The 18501-nt window shown below is 54.2% G+C and overlaps 6 protein-coding genes across 6 annotated transcripts; 3 read left to right on the forward strand and 3 right to left on the reverse strand.

Moving 5' to 3' along the window:
- Positions 1 to 258: 258 nt before the first annotated feature.
- On the forward strand, positions 259 to 4305 carry RHO25_006212 (uncharacterized protein; the record flags this gene model as incomplete). The annotated part of the gene is made up of 1 exon (XM_023597055.2): positions 259 to 4305. One exon carries the CDS (start codon positions 259 to 261, stop codon positions 4303 to 4305), a length of 4047 nt encoding a protein of 1348 aa, XP_023452869.1.
- Positions 4306 to 4406: 101 nt separating this feature from the next.
- Positions 4407 to 5867, reverse strand: RHO25_006213 (uncharacterized protein; the record flags this gene model as incomplete). Its single annotated transcript, XM_023597056.1, has 4 exons — positions 4407 to 4701; positions 4791 to 5344; positions 5401 to 5565; positions 5634 to 5867. 4 exons carry the CDS (start codon positions 5865 to 5867, stop codon positions 4407 to 4409), a joined length of 1248 nt encoding a protein of 415 aa, XP_023452872.1.
- A 900-nt stretch (positions 5868 to 6767) lies between these two features.
- Positions 6768 to 7799, forward strand: RHO25_006214 (uncharacterized protein; the record flags this gene model as incomplete). Its single annotated transcript, XM_023597057.2, has 1 exon — positions 6768 to 7799. One exon carries the CDS (start codon positions 6768 to 6770, stop codon positions 7797 to 7799), a length of 1032 nt encoding a protein of 343 aa, XP_023452871.1.
- Positions 7800 to 8272: 473 nt separating this feature from the next.
- Positions 8273 to 9492, reverse strand: RHO25_006215 (uncharacterized protein; the record flags this gene model as incomplete). The annotated part of the gene is made up of 2 exons (XM_023597058.2): positions 8273 to 9405; positions 9459 to 9492. The coding sequence occupies 2 exons, from the start codon at positions 9490 to 9492 to the stop codon at positions 8273 to 8275; spliced, it is 1167 nt and encodes a 388-aa protein (XP_023452866.1).
- A 503-nt stretch (positions 9493 to 9995) lies between these two features.
- On the reverse strand, positions 9996 to 12593 carry RHO25_006216 (uncharacterized protein; the record flags this gene model as incomplete). The annotated part of the gene is made up of 1 exon (XM_023597059.2): positions 9996 to 12593. The coding sequence occupies one exon, from the start codon at positions 12591 to 12593 to the stop codon at positions 9996 to 9998; it is 2598 nt and encodes an 865-aa protein (XP_023452865.1).
- A 774-nt stretch (positions 12594 to 13367) lies between these two features.
- RHO25_006217 (uncharacterized protein) lies at positions 13368 to 18383 on the forward strand (the record flags this gene model as incomplete). Its single annotated transcript, XM_023597060.2, has 1 exon — positions 13368 to 18383. One exon carries the CDS (start codon positions 13368 to 13370, stop codon positions 18381 to 18383), a length of 5016 nt encoding a protein of 1671 aa, XP_023452868.1.
- Between the last annotated feature and the right edge of the window lie 118 nt (positions 18384 to 18501).

Raw genomic sequence — 18501 nt, forward strand, 5'->3', positions numbered from 1 at the left:
GTGGTCGCGTGAGGGGAGCAGAGAAGAGGAGGCACAGCTTCTTGTAGCCGCCTGGTGCCTTCCTTGGTCGGCGAGCTTGTTAGCTTGAGAGCAGCAGGAATGACGATGGAGCTGTTTGAGCTTAATCGTGCACGGACGCGATCCCGACGCGCTTCCATCTAGAAATCCAAGCTGGACCCACGCGACATCCATCACCATTGCATTGTCTGCGCTAACAACACTGCCAATGCGCGCAGACCTGGCGACGGCGGAGAAGACATGCAGTGCTACACGGAGCTCGTGCCCCCGACGGCAGTCACCCACGCCGTGTCGCTGCCGTTTCTGAGCGCCGAGTCCAACAATCTGGTCATCGCGAAGACGTCTCTGCTGCAGGTATTTCAGGTCCATGCAACGAGCGATGGCGGGCAGGAACGACTAGTGCTAGTGGGAGAGTACAGTCTGGCGGGCACAGTATCCTCCATAGCGCGTGTGAAGATACTCGAGAGCAAGTCGGGAGGAGAAGCCGTGCTTCTGGCCTTCAAAGACGCGAAGCTCAGCTTGGTCGAGTGGGATCAAGAGAACTACCGCATCAGTACCATCAGTCTGCACTTCTACGAGGGAGACAATGTCGTGACGCCACACTTCGGACCTCCTCTCAGCGACTGCGAATCCATCTTGGCCGTCGACCCGAGTTTGCGATGCGCAGCCCTCAAATTCGGCGCAAGGCGGCTGGCCATTCTGCCATTCAGACAATTTGGAGACGAACTGGCAGGTGAAGAGGAGGGCGAGTACGAGAACGGCGAGACATCACCGGCCCTGAAGAGATCGGAGTCGATACCACAAGTCAATGGGGAAGCTGGAGAGACGCCATACAAGGCCTCTTTCACTCTCGCTCTCACTGAGCTGGAGCCGAGTATCAGCCATGCTGTTCATCTGGCATTCTTGCATCAATACCGAGACCCGACCTTCGCAATCCTGTCGGCTCCTGTAGAGCCTTCATACAGCCTCATCGAGGAGCGAAAGGATATCCTCACCTACACAGTGCTCACATTGGATCTCGATAAGACATTGGCAACAAGTTTGATCAGCGTGCCCAAGCTGCCGTCGACGTTATGGAAGGTCATGCCTCTGCCATTGCCAGTGGGTGGCGCGCTGCTCATTGGCACGAACGAGCTAGTGCATATCGATCAGAACGGCAAGGCCAATGCCACGGCGGTCAACGAATTCGCCAAGTTGGAAAGCGACTTTGGCATGGCAGATCAGTCTCATCTGAATTTAAAATTGGAAGATAGCAGGATCGAGTTATTGGATCGCAGAACTGGAGAGCTACTCATCATCACCAATGAAGGCTCGCTGGCAATACTGTCGTTTCAAATGCTCGGCGGCACTGTCAGCGCAGTCAATGTGAAGAGAGCGACAGCGGAAAATGGGAGCACTCTGGTCATGTCCGGATCGTCTTGCACAGCACGACTCGACAGCGACCACGTATTCATCGGCAGTGAAGATGGCGCCTCAACTCTTCTGGGCTGGTCGCGGCCCACCTTGGCTCTGAGTCGGAAACGCTCGCACGCTCAAATGCTCGAAAAGGATGACGAAGAGGAGGAGGAAGAGGAGGAAGATGATGACGACTTATATCAAACCGCTCCAGAACCGAAGAGACGCGCGACATCTGATACGGCAGTCAACTCGGACTCGCCGTACCATTTCTCGATCAAGGACGAGTTGCCCGCCATTGGACCCATCAACAAAGCATGCCTGGGTCGGCCACGGCAAAGTAAAGAACGCCTCGAGCTCGCTGCGGGCTCTGGACGGAAACGAGCCAGCAGACTTACTTTCCTCCATCGCGACATTGTTCCTGAAGTGCAACGCACACTCAAGCTCGGGAACTCCAAGGCTGTATGGGCAGTCCGTGCCAGACAACGTAACGCTGCACCAGCCCAGCACGACAACATGCTTTTCGTGTCTGATGATGATGGCACAAAAGTATACGATATCCAAGACGACAGCGACGATGCATACACGGAACGGAATGCCCCAGAATTCGAAAGCGAAGGCGAGACGATTGACATGGACGCGGTCGCGGAAGGTACCATCATAGTGCAATGTCGGCGCACGGAGCTTCGAACGTACAACGCGAACCTGGCTCTGGATCAAATAATTCCGATGACTGATGAAGAAACGGACGAAGATCTCGATGTTGCGCACATCTCATTCGGCGATCCATACGTCGTAATTATACGTAACGATAGCAGTGTACAAGTGCAAGCGGTCCGAGGCCGTGAACTTGAACCGCTTGAAGGCGAAGGTTTGATCAGTGAGAAGAAGTGGTTAAGCGGCTGTGTATTCTCAGGAGACTTCACACAGAACAAAGCTGCGCTCTTTCTGCTGCATGCGGATGGCACTCTGCACGTCTTCAGTTTGCCCGAGCTGCAGCCGATCTACACAGCCCAAAACCTGTCTTATCTGCCCCCGATTCTGGCAGCTGATGCTGCAGCACGCCGCGTTGGCACCAAAGATACTTTGACGGAACTCTTGGTGACAAATCTTGGACAACGAGATGCAACACTGCCTTACTTGGTTGTACGGACAGCTTTGGACGACATTGTGATATACGAACCTTTTACCTGGCCGCAGGACTCGACTGATGACGCGTGGTACTCAAGCTTGCGGTTTCGAAAGGTGCCCCTTTGCTACAACCCCAAATTCAATGAGCAATTGGCCGGAATTCAACAAGCTAGTCGACCAGCCCCGCTGAAGCGTGTGACCTTTGGTGACTATCGCGCTGTTAGCATTCCCGGAGGTCCTGCATGTCTGTTACTGAAAGACTCTTCGTCGCTTCCTAGAATACTCGAGGTGCGGGGAACAGAGTCATCAAAGCGCGTATCGACTCTATCGCCAGTGCATCGACCTGGTTGTGATCATGGCTTTATTGCTCTGGCATCAAACGACGAGCTACAAGAAATGCGATTGCCGGAACAAACCTGGTACGGCACCGGCTGGAGTGTACAACAGACGGATCTTGGCGAGGATGTACGACACATTGCCTACCATGAGTCAAGATGTGTCTACGTCGTGGCGACTTGCAGAGAGGTGGACTTCTACTTCGCTGGAGAAGATGGCAGGCATCCCGAACAGGATGACGTCGAGCTGCGGCCACAAGTCCCTCTGTATACCATTCACTTGGTGTCTGCGACATCACACAAAATCTTACATTCGATCCAACTACCTTATCTCGAGACTGTCACGGACTTGAAGGTCATGGTGCTGGAGGTGTCAGAAAACTCACACGAGCAGAAGCCACTCGTAGTGGTCTCCACTGCCGCACAGCGTGGTGAGGATATGCCAGCTAAAGGAGCCGTGATACTCTACGACATCATCGATGTTGTGCCAGAGCCTGACGTCGCGGAAAGTGGCTTCAAGCTCCATCAGCTCGCTCGAGAACAGTCACGAGGCGCTATCACAGCTTTGGCCGGTCCATTCCCAGGCGGGTTTGTCGGTACTGCTCAGGGCCTCAAGCTCATGGTCCGTGGTCTCAAAGAAGACGGAACATGCCTGCCGGTCGCATTCCTGGATGCTCAAAGCTATACGCATACCCTGAAAGTCCTTTCTGGGCGAGGCATGTGGCTTGCTGGCGATGTATGGAAAGGTCTTTGGTTCGGCGGCTTCACAGAAGAGCCATACAAGCTTACGGTCTTGGGCAAGTCACCGAAAAGCAAAATGGAGATCATGGCTGCAGAGTTCCTGCCGTTCGATGGTGGGCTGTACATCCTCATCATGGATGCCGATATGGATCTCCATGTGCTCCAATACGACCCCGAGAACCCGAAATCGGTGAATGGAATGAGATTGTTGCACCGCAGCACCTTCCACGTTGGGCATTTTGTGACAAACATGCTTCTTCTGCCCTCGGCTTTGAAACCATTTGAGACGCAAGACCGGGACATCGCGAATGGAATGAATGATGATGCCGATGATGCCACGGGAGCCGCTCCGTCGCTGTATCATGTGCTCACGACATCCACCTCAGGCTCTATCGGACTAGTGACGCCGCTTGACGAAGCTGCGTACAGAAGGCTGTCGGCGCTGCAGACTCATCTTACAGCGATCTTGGAACACGCTGCCGGCTTGAACCCGAGAGCTTACAGAGCCGTTGAGGCCGAAAACTTCGGCGGAGCAAGAGGTGTGGTAGATGGTAACTTGATCAAGAGGCTTGGCGAGCTGGGTGCTCCTCGAAGAGCAGATGTACTTGGTCGAGCGGGTACCGATGCATGGGGCGTTCGCAGCGATCTAGAGATCATAGATGGTGGTGGTCTGGCATACTTATAGCCGCGTGCCTCCTAAACTGTACTACTAGCATTTCACTAACGCTGCAATGATGGAACGAGCCCTGTTCTCACGCTTGTCGGAGCGCAAATTCAATTACATTTCTACAATTTGCCCTCATAGGCACTGCATAATTTTCCCTCTGTCCACACTCCACGCAGGTCTAACGTGTGTGTAATGTCTTCCAGGGGATTGCCCTCCACGAGTAGCAGGTCTGCTCGCAAACCAGGCTTGATCATCCCACGATCTGAGAATTTGAACCTTTTCGCAGGAGCAGAGGTCGCCGAGATCAGAGCCTCTTCCGGCGTGATACCACACTGCTTCACAAACAAGTCTAATTCCTGATGCATCGACAATCCCCATGCGGTACCCACTGCAGGTCCCGCAGCATCAGAGCCACTATCCCACGAGCATTAGCCACAACATCAAGAGCCCTCGAACGTAACAGCAGCCAAGTAATTTGGCAACGTAAAAGAAATGAGACTTACCACAAAATCAACACCCCAGCCTCCTTCAACCTCCTCACCGACTCAAAAGCATTCTCGCACGTCGCGCCTGCTTTCCTCGCAAACTCCATACATTTACACATTTGTTCCCTTTCTGTCTTATCCAGAAGGTGTTGTACTCTCTCATCATGCGCGAAGCGTTCTTGCGTTTCCTTTCCCTCCTTGGTACCTGAGCCCATTGCCGACAGAGTAGGATTACAATGCGCGTTGTTCTTCTTATATGCTGCTATGAGCTCTTCTGTCGGAGGAGCATCGATGAAAGTATGCGTCAAACCATCTGCACCAGCGGACAGGATCTCGAGAGTGTCAGAGAGACAGGTTGCGTGGGCCACGACGAGGAGATCGTGGGAGTGAGCAGTTTCGATGATGGATTTTTGGAGGTCGAGAGAAGGTTTGGGGAAGTTTGCGCCCATCACGAGGCCGGATTCGTGCATGAGTTTGATGTAGTCTACGTCCTCGCTGATGCGGTCAAGGACGTATTGTTGGCCGTCTTCTGGAGTTTGGAGCTTCGGCCAGGTGGCGATCTCGGCGCGAGTCTGTCGACAAGTCGTGAGTCGCTTTATTTGCATTGGAAGATTGGAACTTTGCCTACTTCTGGATTGTCGTTGAGCATCAAAACGATGGCCTCGGGCCAGCCACCTTTAATCGTGGCAGCGAAGCTTGTGCTTTTGATATCTGCACAGTCACCGCCTTTGATTTGTTCGCGGAGCTTTTGGATATTTGGGAACCCATTGTGCATGTCACAAACCGTAGTACACTGCAAGCCGTGAGTCCAAGATCAACACCTCATCTTAAAGTGGTGTTAATTAGGGAAAGCCTACTTACTCCAAATCTAAGTGCTTGCGGTGGAGCTATGGGATTGGCATTATCGCAATGCACATGAACATCGATAAGTCCAGGGAGAAGTGTATGACCGGACTTCGAGATGATCTTGCCGTCATACTCTATTGGTTCCTTGGAGACTTTCGAGATCTTGCCGTTCTCCACCACCACGGAGCCGCTCTCGATCGTGGTCTCGCCGTCGAAGATCCGCACATCTTTGATGAGGAAAGATGCCATATTCGAAAAGTGGTGTCTCAATCACTACTCTGAGGTAAGCGCTGTTCAATAGAAAGCTGACGCGCCGCAATATTATAAGTTCGCGTTTGTGTAACAACTATGCTGCAGCGAGACGTGCTGTGGATCCGCCTGACATAATGTTGATGAAGTAGGCGCTGAAGGAATCAACGCTCACTGCAGCTGACCACTTGGAGGAAATGGCCCGTCACTGGGCAAGCTCCAGCGTCGCACTATAATATATGCAAAGTCAATGACTGCTTGCTGCGATTAACAGTTGAGCTCTTGCGTTGGGTTCTCAATGGCGACTGCTCTCGGGCAATCCACGTTCGTTTTGAAGTGTCTGATGTGACGAACTCTCGTTACGGTCTTGCTGGAGTCTTGGAGCTGAGCCAATACCCAGGAATATTCTCCGGACCTGTGATCGTTCTTTTAAGTCCGCTGGCTGACGGGTGAAGTCCGTTGCTGTGTGCATGAGCACGGATCGCCGTGGGGAGCCAGCACTGGAGCTTGAAAACCAGCTGTCCAGCTTCTTTGGATTCTGATACAATGCATGTTCCGCGTAGCCATACGCTGCGGACTTGAAATTCTGATGCCACGCGTTGTATCTTTGAGGAGAACATCTGATGCCAGCAGTAGGTTTGATGATAGAAAGACAATGCTGACGATGATGATGAAGAGAAAACAACTGCCGGAAATGTTGACCGCTGCTGGTTTGAGCTTGCCCTTCATCCTGTTCTTCCGTTTCCCGTAGCATGTGTACCACAGTCTGCATCCCGGTTCGACAGCCATCGCGGGCACCGGAAGTCTGCTAATCTGTATTCAAGTCCACCGCTTCTTGCTTTCTCTTTGCGCCTCTCGTCTGTCTTTGCAGCTCTCCAGCACACTAATCAAACTAGAAACATGGCATCCGGAATGCCTCACAAGATCGACGTGCATTCGCACTTCTTGCCTCCAGTATACCAAGAAGCCCTCAAGAAACACGGCCACGCCAATCCCGATGGCATGCCATACGTTCCCGGCTGGTCTGCAGAAGAGCACCTCGCCCTCATGGACAAGCTGAACATCTCCAAATCCATCCTCTCCATCTCAAGTCCCGGCTGCCATATCCTCCCCGGGGACGATGACTTAGCGCGATCTCTGACCCGAGACTGCAACAAATACGCTTCAGACCTGAAGAAACAGTACCCCACTCGATTCGGCTACTTCGCGGCCCTTCCTCTTCCAGACGTAGAAGGCAGCCTCGAAGAAATCCCCAAAGCCATCTCCGAAGGCTGCGACGGCTTCGTCTTCATGACCAACACCCATGGAATCTACCTCGGAGATTCAGAACTAGACCCCATCTTCGACGAGCTCAACAGACGCAAAGCCCTCCTGTTCATCCACCCCACAACTCCTCAATGTCCTTGCTCTCCGGAAGCAATCGCAGCAGGCGAGAAACCCGTGAAAGCCACACCTTTCGCAGAAAAATTCCCAACTCCGATGCTAGATTTTTTCTTCGATACTGCACGCGTAGTTTCGAATCTCTTCATGAGCGGTACGATCAAACGCTGTCCCTACCTGCGAATCATCTTGCCGCATCTTGGAGGTGCTTCTCCGCCTTTACTCTCGAGATGGACGGGTTTTGGGAGACTGGTTCCAGGACCTTGGCAAGCAATGGAAGAAAGCGATGTTGTTGAAGCGTATAAGACTCAAATCTGGTTCGACATGGCGGGTTTCGCGTTTCCGAGTCAGATAAGAAGTCTCTTATATGGTGTCGGAGTGCCGCATTCAAGGTTGATGTATGGATCGGACTTTCCGTTCACACGCGCAGATGGTGTGGAGCTCCTGCTGGGTCAGATGGATAGTGGTGTGAAAGAGCTGTTCAATGAGGAAGAAGTCAAGGATTTGTATCATCGGAATGCGGAGAAGTTGTTGGCTTTGAATGAGAGATGATTGCGAGGCTTGAGGGATATTTACTCGTACCTCTGATCTCAAGCTGAATGCATCGTTGGATGCCATCGCACCACAGAATCTACTGCAGTACATTCCCACGAGAGTTGAAGGACGTCCGGAGTGCGCGAGGTGAAGTCGCCGAGTCCGGCATGTTGTCGGAGGACATGCTAGATGACCTTGATTTCTCCGCTGGAAAGTGGGACCGCGGATCTCGTGTTGCGATGAGGATTTCAAAGCGGAAAGAACACTTCGCTGGACGTGGAGTGTACAGAAAGGATTGAGTATATACTACATGTTGCACACAATGTGGTCGTCAATATGAAAGCTGCCGGCGCGTGGCGATTCAAGCTGTGCCTCTAGAGCTTTGCTGAGAGTTCCATGCCCTCACGATGACCATCTGCGTTGTATCGCCTGATCTGCCCGTTCTCGTGCCGCACGCTATCGAATAGACGATGTCGTTCAGCTTCAGGCGACTAATACAACCCCTCTACCAGCCCTTTCACCTTATCATAAACTGGCCCACTCTCCTGTCTCGTTGCGATCTTCACGATCCAGTCCACCTGATCCCTTCCAACTCCCTTCTCCGTCAGAGTTGTCTTCAATCCGATATCCTCCACCAACTTCGAGATTGCCTCTCCCACAGCCACACCGTCTTTCTTATCATCGCCACTCTTCGTCACACCCACGAAGGGCGCCATTCTCGCCAGTTGTTTCGCATCGTCCGCCGAGCTTTCCGCTTTTAGCTTGACCACATGGCCCAATGTAAGACACGATGTGATACCATGCGGAATACCGAACGGGCTGCCGAGCGCGTAACCCAAAGTATGGCTCAAACCCAAAGCACCTTTGACATTCAAAGCCAAGAATCCCAATGACTGGAACGCGGCGAGCTGTAACTTGGTGATAACTTGTTCATCCTTGGGATTCTGATGATACTCCCTCAAGCCCTCGAACAACCCTTGAGCAGCAAGCAAACAATTCTGTCTCGCGGGCATTTCGGTCGCCGTAGGATGGTACATCAGCTCCATTGCATGATCCAGTGCTCGCAGACCCGTGCTCTTGAAAAGCCACTCTGGAGTTTCGAGAGCGAATTTACTGTCGTAAATCACGACATGCGGCGCCAATTCAGCATGAGCCACGCCGGTCTTGATCCCATCTTCGCCAGTGTAGCCCGCACCGAGGGTACATTCTGCTGCACTGAGAGTTGTAGGAATTGTGATGTGGTAAAGCCATTTGCCTTTTTGCTTTTCATTCAAGCGGTAAGAAATGGCTTTTGCGCTGTCAATGGGTGAGCCGCCACCGATGGAGATGATCGTGTCGATTGAAGGGTCCTTGAGCACGAGCGCAGTGGCTTCGTCGAGCTCCTTGACTGGAGCATGTTGACCAATCTTGCTAAAAGTCGCGGCGTGCTTGTTACCCAGTTGTTCTTCCACTTGCTTGATCAGAGGAGTCTTGGTGGCGAGAGAATTGCCTGTGAGGATGAAAGCTTTGGATGTCTCGCTCGGAAGGCTTTCAAGAAGGTGGTCTTTGACGCTGTTCGGGCCATAGTATAGACGTTGCAGGTGCGTTGGTTTCCATAGGCCCTTCAATGGCGACTGGGAGGACTCTGTCGAGGATGATTTGTAACGCTTCTGCGAGGTAGGGATCAGGTTCACTGACCTACAGAGGGATCGTAATAGTTGGCCATTGACATTGTTGCGGGTTTCGGCTGTCCTTGATCTTGTTGACAGTGAAATGTGGCGGGTCCGATGCAGCAAAGTATAGGCGTGGAGTGTTGGTGTTGATGTTTGCGCGAAAGTGCCCCGCGACAGCTGACGCAATGGCATCGCAGTGCGGAAGGACGAGACTCGGCTCATCATTTGTAATCTAGGGCAGCACGACACGCAGCTCCACAGTCATCGTCCAAGTACTGAAAGGCGTACTCAGTTCCACGGAATATCCGTTGTGTTAAGTTGGTATGCTGACAAACTACAGCATCGTCAGGATGAAGTCAAGCTCGCCGAGGCGGAGTCTGATTGGACTTGGCGATAGAAGGAAACGCATGAGCACTTGGTGGAAGTTGAGAGCAGGTCGTCACCAAGAAAAATGCACAGGATTGTCCCGTATATACAGTATACCCATCCAATGCTGCCAGCAATGCTATGCGCCGGCCAATGCACATACCAAAAAATGCCTTAGAAGAAGCTCGAAAACATCTCATGTGTCGAGCCCGACCTTTTCAGGGTCCTCGTCTCTATACCTTTCATTTCTGGCCGGATGCGCTCTGTCCGTGCTGCCTCTGCTGTTGCCACTCGAGCTTCCTTCGCCAAAGTTCTCGTGGTCATCTTCATCATCAGTTCCGATATCAAAGGCCTCGGCCTCATCTGTGTCGCTGCCCTCAGCGAATGCATTGTAGAGGTCTTTGCCCTTATTACGTGGCTTGCCGCTGGCGCGGCCTTTGCCTGCGAGCGGTGCCGACTCGTCTGGATCGTCCTGTTCGACCATCTCGAACTCGCCCAAGTCTCCCAGTCTGCGTCGCTTACGTCGGACACAGAGCATCCAGACAGCGAGAGCCATCAGGAACGTCAGAATGAGGAATGCTGCACCATAAATCCAATAAATCGTCTTGCGTGATACCCCAAATGTCGGCCATTTGGACGGAAGGAAGGAGTTTGTGTCCTCATCTGCAACGGATGTTGGCTCGTCGCCCTCCACTGCGCCCGGAGTGTCTTGCGCTGCTGGCGCGGTGGCGATAGGCTTCGGCTTCGTAGGACGGTTTGGATGATCAGTGGGGTTGCCAATCGGTGCGCCGTGGGCATCGGTGGGGTGAGCGACGGATGTCGTGTGAGCAGTCGCCGTTTGGGTCGGGACAACGTAGACATCGTGATTGTCATCATCGTGGTCTGTTGGCATGGGCAGGAGAGCCTGTTTCTCGCCGTCGATCGACTCACCCCAGAGCTTGAAGTGCCAATCAATGAAAGTGCCCTGGTGGGAGTTCTTGCGAGTGTCCTTGACGATGACAGTCCATTTTCCAACACCCGACTCACCCCAGTGTGCCACAGTCATGAAGGTCCAGTCGACGTAGCCGCTTCGTGCGTTATCGTTTCGACGATGGGTAGCAATTTCGGATTTGATCCCAGATGGACTGATCAAGTCAACAGACAGATCACCGCGGCGCGTGTGTTTGACGTTCATAGTCACAGTTACGTGCTCGACACGCTCGAGGTTGGCCTCCTTCAAGTGCTCCTCGGTCACCTCGAAAGTCGATGCCAATCCATCCTGGCCTTCGGGAATGGCTTGCTTGACATGCAGCCATGGACTGAAGTACCATGCCTGTGGTTTCACGTTGGTCCAATTCTTCGCCGCCTCAACGAAAGCCCACGCATCTGCCTTGCCGTAACCGTATTGATGGCTGAACTCGCGACCGATGGCCTTGTTCATTTGCCAGTCATCGCCTTGGTCAAGCTTGACAGCGTTGAGGACAGTGATCCACTGGAAGTCTCTCCAGGTAAGCTTTGGATTTACCTCGAGCATAAGAGCGTAGATTCCTGCGACGAGAGGACCAGCAGCAGACGTGCCACCGTGATTCACGTAGCACTTGTCCGCACCGACATCAGTAGTGTGGATGGCATCGCCAGAGCCTGAGGAGTAGGTCACGACCAGTTGTGCTGAGCACTTTTCGCTGTAGTACGGGTGCAGACCTTTGCGATCGATGCCTCCGACACTGACAGAATAGATGGAATTCGTGTAGCCGTCAAAGTTGCAGTTATCATCGTTGGCGGCTCCATTGCCAATGGCGAAGACGTAAATGCTGCCCAGGCCACCACGACCTTTTTGCACACCCTGAACCAGGGCTCTCCGGATCAGAATGCCAGGCGCCTCCATCGCGGTTCCATCATCCGGCGGGCCCCATGAACACGAGTAGATGTGGTTTTGCTGGTACGCGTAAATCATCGCCTCGGCTTCGTCGGCGTCGGAGATGACTTTACTAAGGATACGAACGCCAGCAACGCGTCCGCCGTATGCCACGCCGACACCACACACGTCGTTCTTCACGGCAGAGATCTCGCCAGCACATCTTGTCCCGTGTCGATCGTCAGAGAGTCTGGGGAGGGGATCTGGCCCAGGATCGTTGTAATCCCAGCTACCGGCGGCGAAGTAGCTGTCTTTCAAGTCGTTGCTGTGGAAATCGAGACCATCGTCTACGATACAGACTGTGCTGCCATTTCCAGTGACGCCATCCATCCACACGCCGGTGACGTTGATGTCGTGTCCCACTTCAATATTGTTGAACAGATGCCATTGCTCTCTGAATATGGGATCGGTGATGCTCAAGTTCAAGGCCACCTCATTCTGCTGCGCAACAGCGGCTTCGTCAAACTGCGCTCCCCCACCGAAGTTGCCCTGTCGGAGTATCTTGTTGAGGTAGTCTAGCGAAGGGGCATTTCGCTTCTCGAGGGGAAATCGTTTGTGCAGCTCTTGCTTCTTCGATAGCCGCACAGAGTCGAGGACATGTGGGGCGTCGGCGCCAGCTTCTCGTTTCCGCCGCCGCCTTTTGAGGTCGGCCTTGAGTGTGGTGATGTGATCGTAATCGTGTTTCCGGTCTGCGGTGCGGAAGATGTAGTGGTCGTCCAGCTCGCCCAGGGGCCCGTCGTACTCGAGGCCGATTTCTCTGGCGGCTGTCTCGGGGTCCTGCCCAGGCCGAATGTGTACTGCATAGTAATCGAATGTCTCGTAATCGCGTATCCGTCGTGGAGCGTCTGCTGCGCAAGCTGTGGCAGCCAGCAATGTGGGAAGGAGACTCGACCACTTCATGGTGATGGATGAAGCAGCAGGCGGGGAATGGGGTGGAGGAGGCAAGTCTCACGTCGCCATCCGACACGCGACACGAACGGCGGAGGCAGTGCAGACGGGGAGGAGTGCGAATGAGGTGAGATGCTTGAGCAAGATGGAGAGGTGTCCGGTTGGCAGTGCTGCACTGGAAAGCCAATAGAGTTTATGTGTCCGGACTGAGCGTGGGCGCTCTTTGTGTCGTTCGGCGCCCGCGCACCACTCCGCAGCTCCCAGGGATCGGTGAAACACGCGTGTGGAGCAGGAGTCCGGCGAAATTGCCATCGACCAAACCACTCACCTCGCGCGCTGCTGACTGCGCAATACTCCGGCCGCGGTGCAGCGGTACATAATGCATCAGCGCGCAAAGGCAGGCAGCATGGATGGGCATGCGCGACATGTGCGGCTGGCGCAGACACGTGCGCGCGCGAGGATCGCCTCCGTCATGGCTTCAGATGCAGATGCAGCAGCTGCAGCAGAAGTTGGCCGTCCAGCCACCGAATAAGGTGCAGTACATGGGCGACGACATCAGCGCCCGACCTCCCCATTCTCCTCTGCTCCCCTTTGGCCCTCTCTCCTTGGATCGCATATCGTGCGCGTACATCGCAATGCCTTGTGCCACCCGTTGACCGGCAGCGTTGCGTCTGCAGGAAGCGGCTGACTGCCGCTCGAAGGATGCCCTCGACTTAACAATAGAAGCACAGCTCCGCATGGAACGCGCGACTCATGTAGAGCTCGAGAAGATCCAATACCACCGCCATGTCTCACGAACGCCGACAGAGCGGTCTCTGGTCGCGCAATCCCGAGACCGATGTTTTCGAGCAGCTCCCCAGCAACGCTCCCTACCAGTATTACGTGCCTCCCGGCAATCCCAAACGCTCCTTCTCAGACCGTACCGCACCGCCGCAAAATGCTCCCACCGGCACCGCGAGGGCCAATTCGCGACGGAAGGAGCGCAGCAACACGCTCGACGCACCACCCACCAATCCACTGAGAGTCGTCAACCCAGACGATGAGTTCAGAACCACCTTCCCAGACCCCGATGCCGAGCCGAAGCCTGCCTTGAAGGTGGATCCCAACTATGTGCCTACGAATGTGCGCTCGAAGCCCTGGAGTCCCGATCTCATGTCTCCCAGGACCGTCGATGTGACTCAGTCGTCCAAGCAGCGACAAGCCAGCAACGCCAGCAACGTCTCGGAGCATGTGAGACGAGGCTCCGTACCCGATCGCAGTCCGTTGCAGAACCTCGAGACATGGAGCAAGGAGGAGAAGCGAGCAAGAGTTGCGCATGCAGAGGAGCGTGCGCGGCAGAAGAGCATTGCGAGCGGCAGAGGGGAGGCAGGACTTGACAGAAATGGCAGAATACGCAACGACAAAGCAAGAGTGGTCAGCGACAGTACGGGGAGACGACCCAGCCAGAGCGAGAGACCGCGCAATGCCTCGGAAAGTCAAGCAGAAGCGGGCGTGCGACGTTTTCAAGATGCGAGGGACTCTTTGCTCAGAGAGAATATAACCCCTACAACCCCGAGAGAGAATCCCGTGGCGCAGGTCGCCAACCAGTCCAGGACCTACGAACGCGCTCCAGACCAGCCGCCGCAGCCAGCATCGACGACCGCACCTCGAGGCTCGACCGATATTGGCCGATCAGAAAGTCGCAAGTATCGTGCCAAGAACGCCGGCTTCGCAGGTGCTGATGCGGCTGCATGGAGTGGTCCCTCGATTTCGAGCGCAGGCTACTCGCCAGGCGCCGCTGAGCGTGGAAAGGTCGCGTACGAGAAACGCAAGAGTCAGATTCAGAGTGAAGCCGCGCAGTCTCCAGCCAGTCCTCTTTCACCGAGCAGTGGCAAGGACGGATGCAGTGTTGCCAGAAGCAACAGCAAGAAGCTACAGAAACGATCACCAGATGGTCGCAAAACTGACAACAGTACGCGAGATGCTCTGTATACCGGTCGCATGGGCGGTCTTTCTGGCACTAAGAAGGAGTGTCAAGCTGCGGAAGCAAATCTGCCATCGGACCCGGTGCCTCGAGCAGCGGTAGTGAATCCGCATCCCGAGGATGGTGTGCGGTATGCCCAACCACCTCAAACTGCGAACGCGCAGCAGGCGAGACAGCAAGTCGGGTTTTCAACAGACGCAGCGGCAACCCACGAAAAGCAGCATCATGCCATCCGAGGATTCTTCCACCACGATCACGACCAGCGTCGTAGCTATCAACCAACAGCCAAGCCTTTGGAGGATTGGCGGAACGCGAAACCAGCCGTACTGACAGCAGACGACATCGAGTTCGAAAAGGCAGTTGCGAACGTGGGTCAAGAGGACAGCAATGCTCCGTGGTGGGAGAAGAGCCACAAAAGATCAAGCTCTGGCGGCTCTAAGCCGATCCCTGACATGGCACAGCTTGATGGACCGTATGAAGAGAAAGCGAACGGCTTTCAGCCTCGACTGTTCCTGAAATGTGGCCCGCTTCTGCGCTACACTGGCATACGGCAGCAGACTGTCCGCAATCAGCGCACCAACGTGGTCTCGCAACGAGAAGTGTGGAAGGGCACCGTCATGATTGTCACTGAAGACGATCAGTCCGACCTGGCCCGGACTCCTGTCCTGCGCCTGTTCGCTCAGCCGATGGACTTACACACGCCTCCGCCGCAGCACCTCCTTGAAAGTGGCCATGAGCTCCCACCCGAGTATGAGGATCCGGTCGCCGGACAAGTCAAGCTCTCTCGTACAGGCCGAGCACTCTACGTACGGCCAGTACATGACATCGAAGGCGACGTCGATCTGTCTCGCGAGGAGAATAATTCAGGACTCTTCTCAGCGCAACGTACCCCCGTGCTTGGGCCACAGGCCACGATGGGATCAGACGGTCGACCGACCCAGCATATCACGTTTCAGGATAAATCGCGAATTAAGAAACGCGACGGCGAGCGGGCGAGCAAGTATCGCGAGACGAAGGCTGTACGTTTGCACAGCGAGCGCGGCTTCACGTTCTGGCGCTTCAGCATCGAAATCGAGCTCGCAAGTCAGCAAACCCGCGTAGCGTATCGAATCAACAAAGGACCTGCCATCGGGTTTTGGGTGCCTGCACGGGGTGAATCGATGAACATCATGTTCCACTCTTGCAACGGCTTCTCCATGTCTGTCGATAGCAACACCTTCTCCGGCCCAGATCCGCTCTGGCGAGATGTCTTGAATCGTCACCAGGCTCGACCATTCCATGTCATGATTGGAGGAGGCGATCAGATTTACAACGATGCTGCAATGCGGGATACGGAGCTGTTTAGGGAATGGCTCCAGACCAAGAATCCGCAGTACAAGCATGAGGCTGATTTCAGCATTGAGATGCAGGAAGAGCTCGAGGAGTTCTACCTGCATCGTTACTCCATGTGGTTTAGTCAAGGTTTGTTCAGCATGGCGAATTCTCAAATACCGATGGTCAACATGTGGGACGATCACGACATCATTGATGGGTATGGCAGTTATCCACATCACTTCATGAGCACGCGGATCTTCACAGGCCTGGGTGCGGTGGCCTACAAGTATTACATGCTATTTCAACATCAGAGTGTTGCTGCTGAGACAGAGAAGGAGGAGCCCAGTTGGCTACTTGGACGCTCACCAGGACCGTATATCAATGAGAGGTCACGGAGCTTGTTTATGAGTCTTGGCCGCCACGTCGCTTTCTTGGGACTCGACTGCCGCACAGAACGCATGCGTGACGAGATCCTGAGCCAGGAAACGTACGATGCTATCTTCGACCGGTGCCGCGCGGAGCTTGTGAAAGGCGAAACGAAACACTTGATCGTACTGCTTGGTGTACCCATTGCATATCCTCGACTCAATTTTCTGGAAAACATCTTGACGAGCAAGGTCATGGACCCAATCAAGGCCATTGGTCGAACAGGTATGCTTGGGGGCTTCGTTAACAAGTTCGATGGGGGCGTCGAGATTCTGGACGACTTGGACGATCATTGGACCGCGAAACACCACAAGGCCGAGCGCAACTGGTTCATACAAGAACTACAAGAGCTGGCTGCAGAGAAGAGTGTTCGTATCACCATCCTTGGTGGGGATGTTCATTTGGGCGCTATTGGACGATTCTTCAGCAACGGCAAGCTTGGTCTTCCCAAGGACAAGGACCACCGATATATTCCCAACGTCATATCATCGGCCATTGTCAACACGCCACCCCCGGTCATGATGGCAGATGTGCTCAATAAGAGGAACAAGATCCACCATCTGGATGCCGATACCGATGAAGACATGATTCCCGTATTCAGTCATGATGTCGACGGAAGCAGGAGGAACAATAATCATCTACTTCCCAGAAGGAATTTCTGCGTGATCAGAGAATACGTGCCAGGCTCAACGCCGCCCTCGTCACCAAAGCTCCGTGCTAGTCCGTCGGCAAACCTGCAGCAGTTTGACGGCACTAGCGGAGAGTACAAGCGAACCCGTGGCAATGATAGAAGATTTCCACCAGGGAGTATGAAGCGCACAATGAGTCTCACTCGCGGGCCTGCTGCCTTGGTTAGGAGACTAAGCAGCTCATCGAAGAAAGGACCACCGCCGGTCTCGCTGCCGCTGGAGCATACAAGGCCGTACAACGACGATGATCGCAAGGCATCAAGCATACAGAGGTCTTCGAGTATGTCGGCAGCCGACAGAGGCGGCAGCCAATATTCGGGCAATGTGAGGCATGATCCGAACATCCCGCCTGAGAGGCCCTCGTTTCAACGTCGTCCAACAAATTTGTCAGAAAAAACTCCGCGGCGATTTTCCTTCGTGGGCAAGAACAATCAGAGTGGGCTTGATAGTACCGCCGACGGTGCTGACGCCGCCGAGCACGTGAATCTTGAAGGCGGGCTGGACATCTCGCTATGCATGGAAGTCGACCAGCACAATCCGGCGGGCACGACTGTCCCGTACAGGCTCTTAGTCCCGGCGCTTTGGTACGAAGGCTCTGGTGATCCAAATGTCGCCAAGTTCCAGCCTCACAGGAGGAGCTTAATGGAACGTCTGCGACTTAACAGGAAGCGCGAGGCTCTTGATGGACCTGAAGATGCTGTCGCTGGAGCTACTGCCGAGCATGAAGATAATACGGAGTACAGCGAGTATCGGGGAACCACTGATGGCAGCCGAACTCCAAGTCCAGACTTCCGAACTCAGAAGAACACTGCTCTCAACTCGAACCCGAACACGGGCGTCAGTCATGCGGCTGTCGGCATGGGTCTGACCAGTACTGGACGCGGTGCATATCAAACTCGCCAACTTAGTGACGGATACGGCAGTGCTGGTCAACTCATGAATCACACGCCAAGACTTCCGTCTGCAAGTCCGCAACGTGGTGTCGATCCATATCAGAACGGTTACAACCTCTCAGGACCACCCATTGGTTCGCAGAACCAACAATATACCGACAGCACTGCCTACCCACAATCCGGTTACCGGCGGACAGCTGCGCCTGGATCAGCTCCTATCACCGCTGCACAGGGTAATCGAGGACCCTACGGCCGTTCGCCGCCTGGGCAAAAGAGTCAGGGCAGATATGATGGTACCCATCACGGCTACGATAGTACTGGTAGCTTGACTGGCAGTGAGGATTTTGAAGAAGAGCACATGGGACGAGACCGACTCCCGCAACGTTCAGGAAGCAAGGCGGAACGATTCTTTGGCGTTGGAGCTGGAAGACAGAGCTTGGATCAGGGTCGGCCAAACGAAGTCGACTTTGGAAGAAGTGATAGTAAGAGGAAAGCCGGATGGAAGATTTGGAAATGATGAGGTGTGGTTGGATAGTGGTGAGGTGTAGGCGTCCTCTTTTTGTTTTACTGGTTTTGTAATTACGGACGTTGACTGACGTCTGAGTATTTTATGACTTGTATTACTCTATCATCTC

Source organism: Cercospora beticola, chromosome 4 (genome assembly GCF_033473495.1).
Source record: "Cercospora beticola chromosome 4, complete sequence".
Taxonomy (NCBI): domain Eukaryota; kingdom Fungi; phylum Ascomycota; class Dothideomycetes; order Mycosphaerellales; family Mycosphaerellaceae; genus Cercospora; species Cercospora beticola.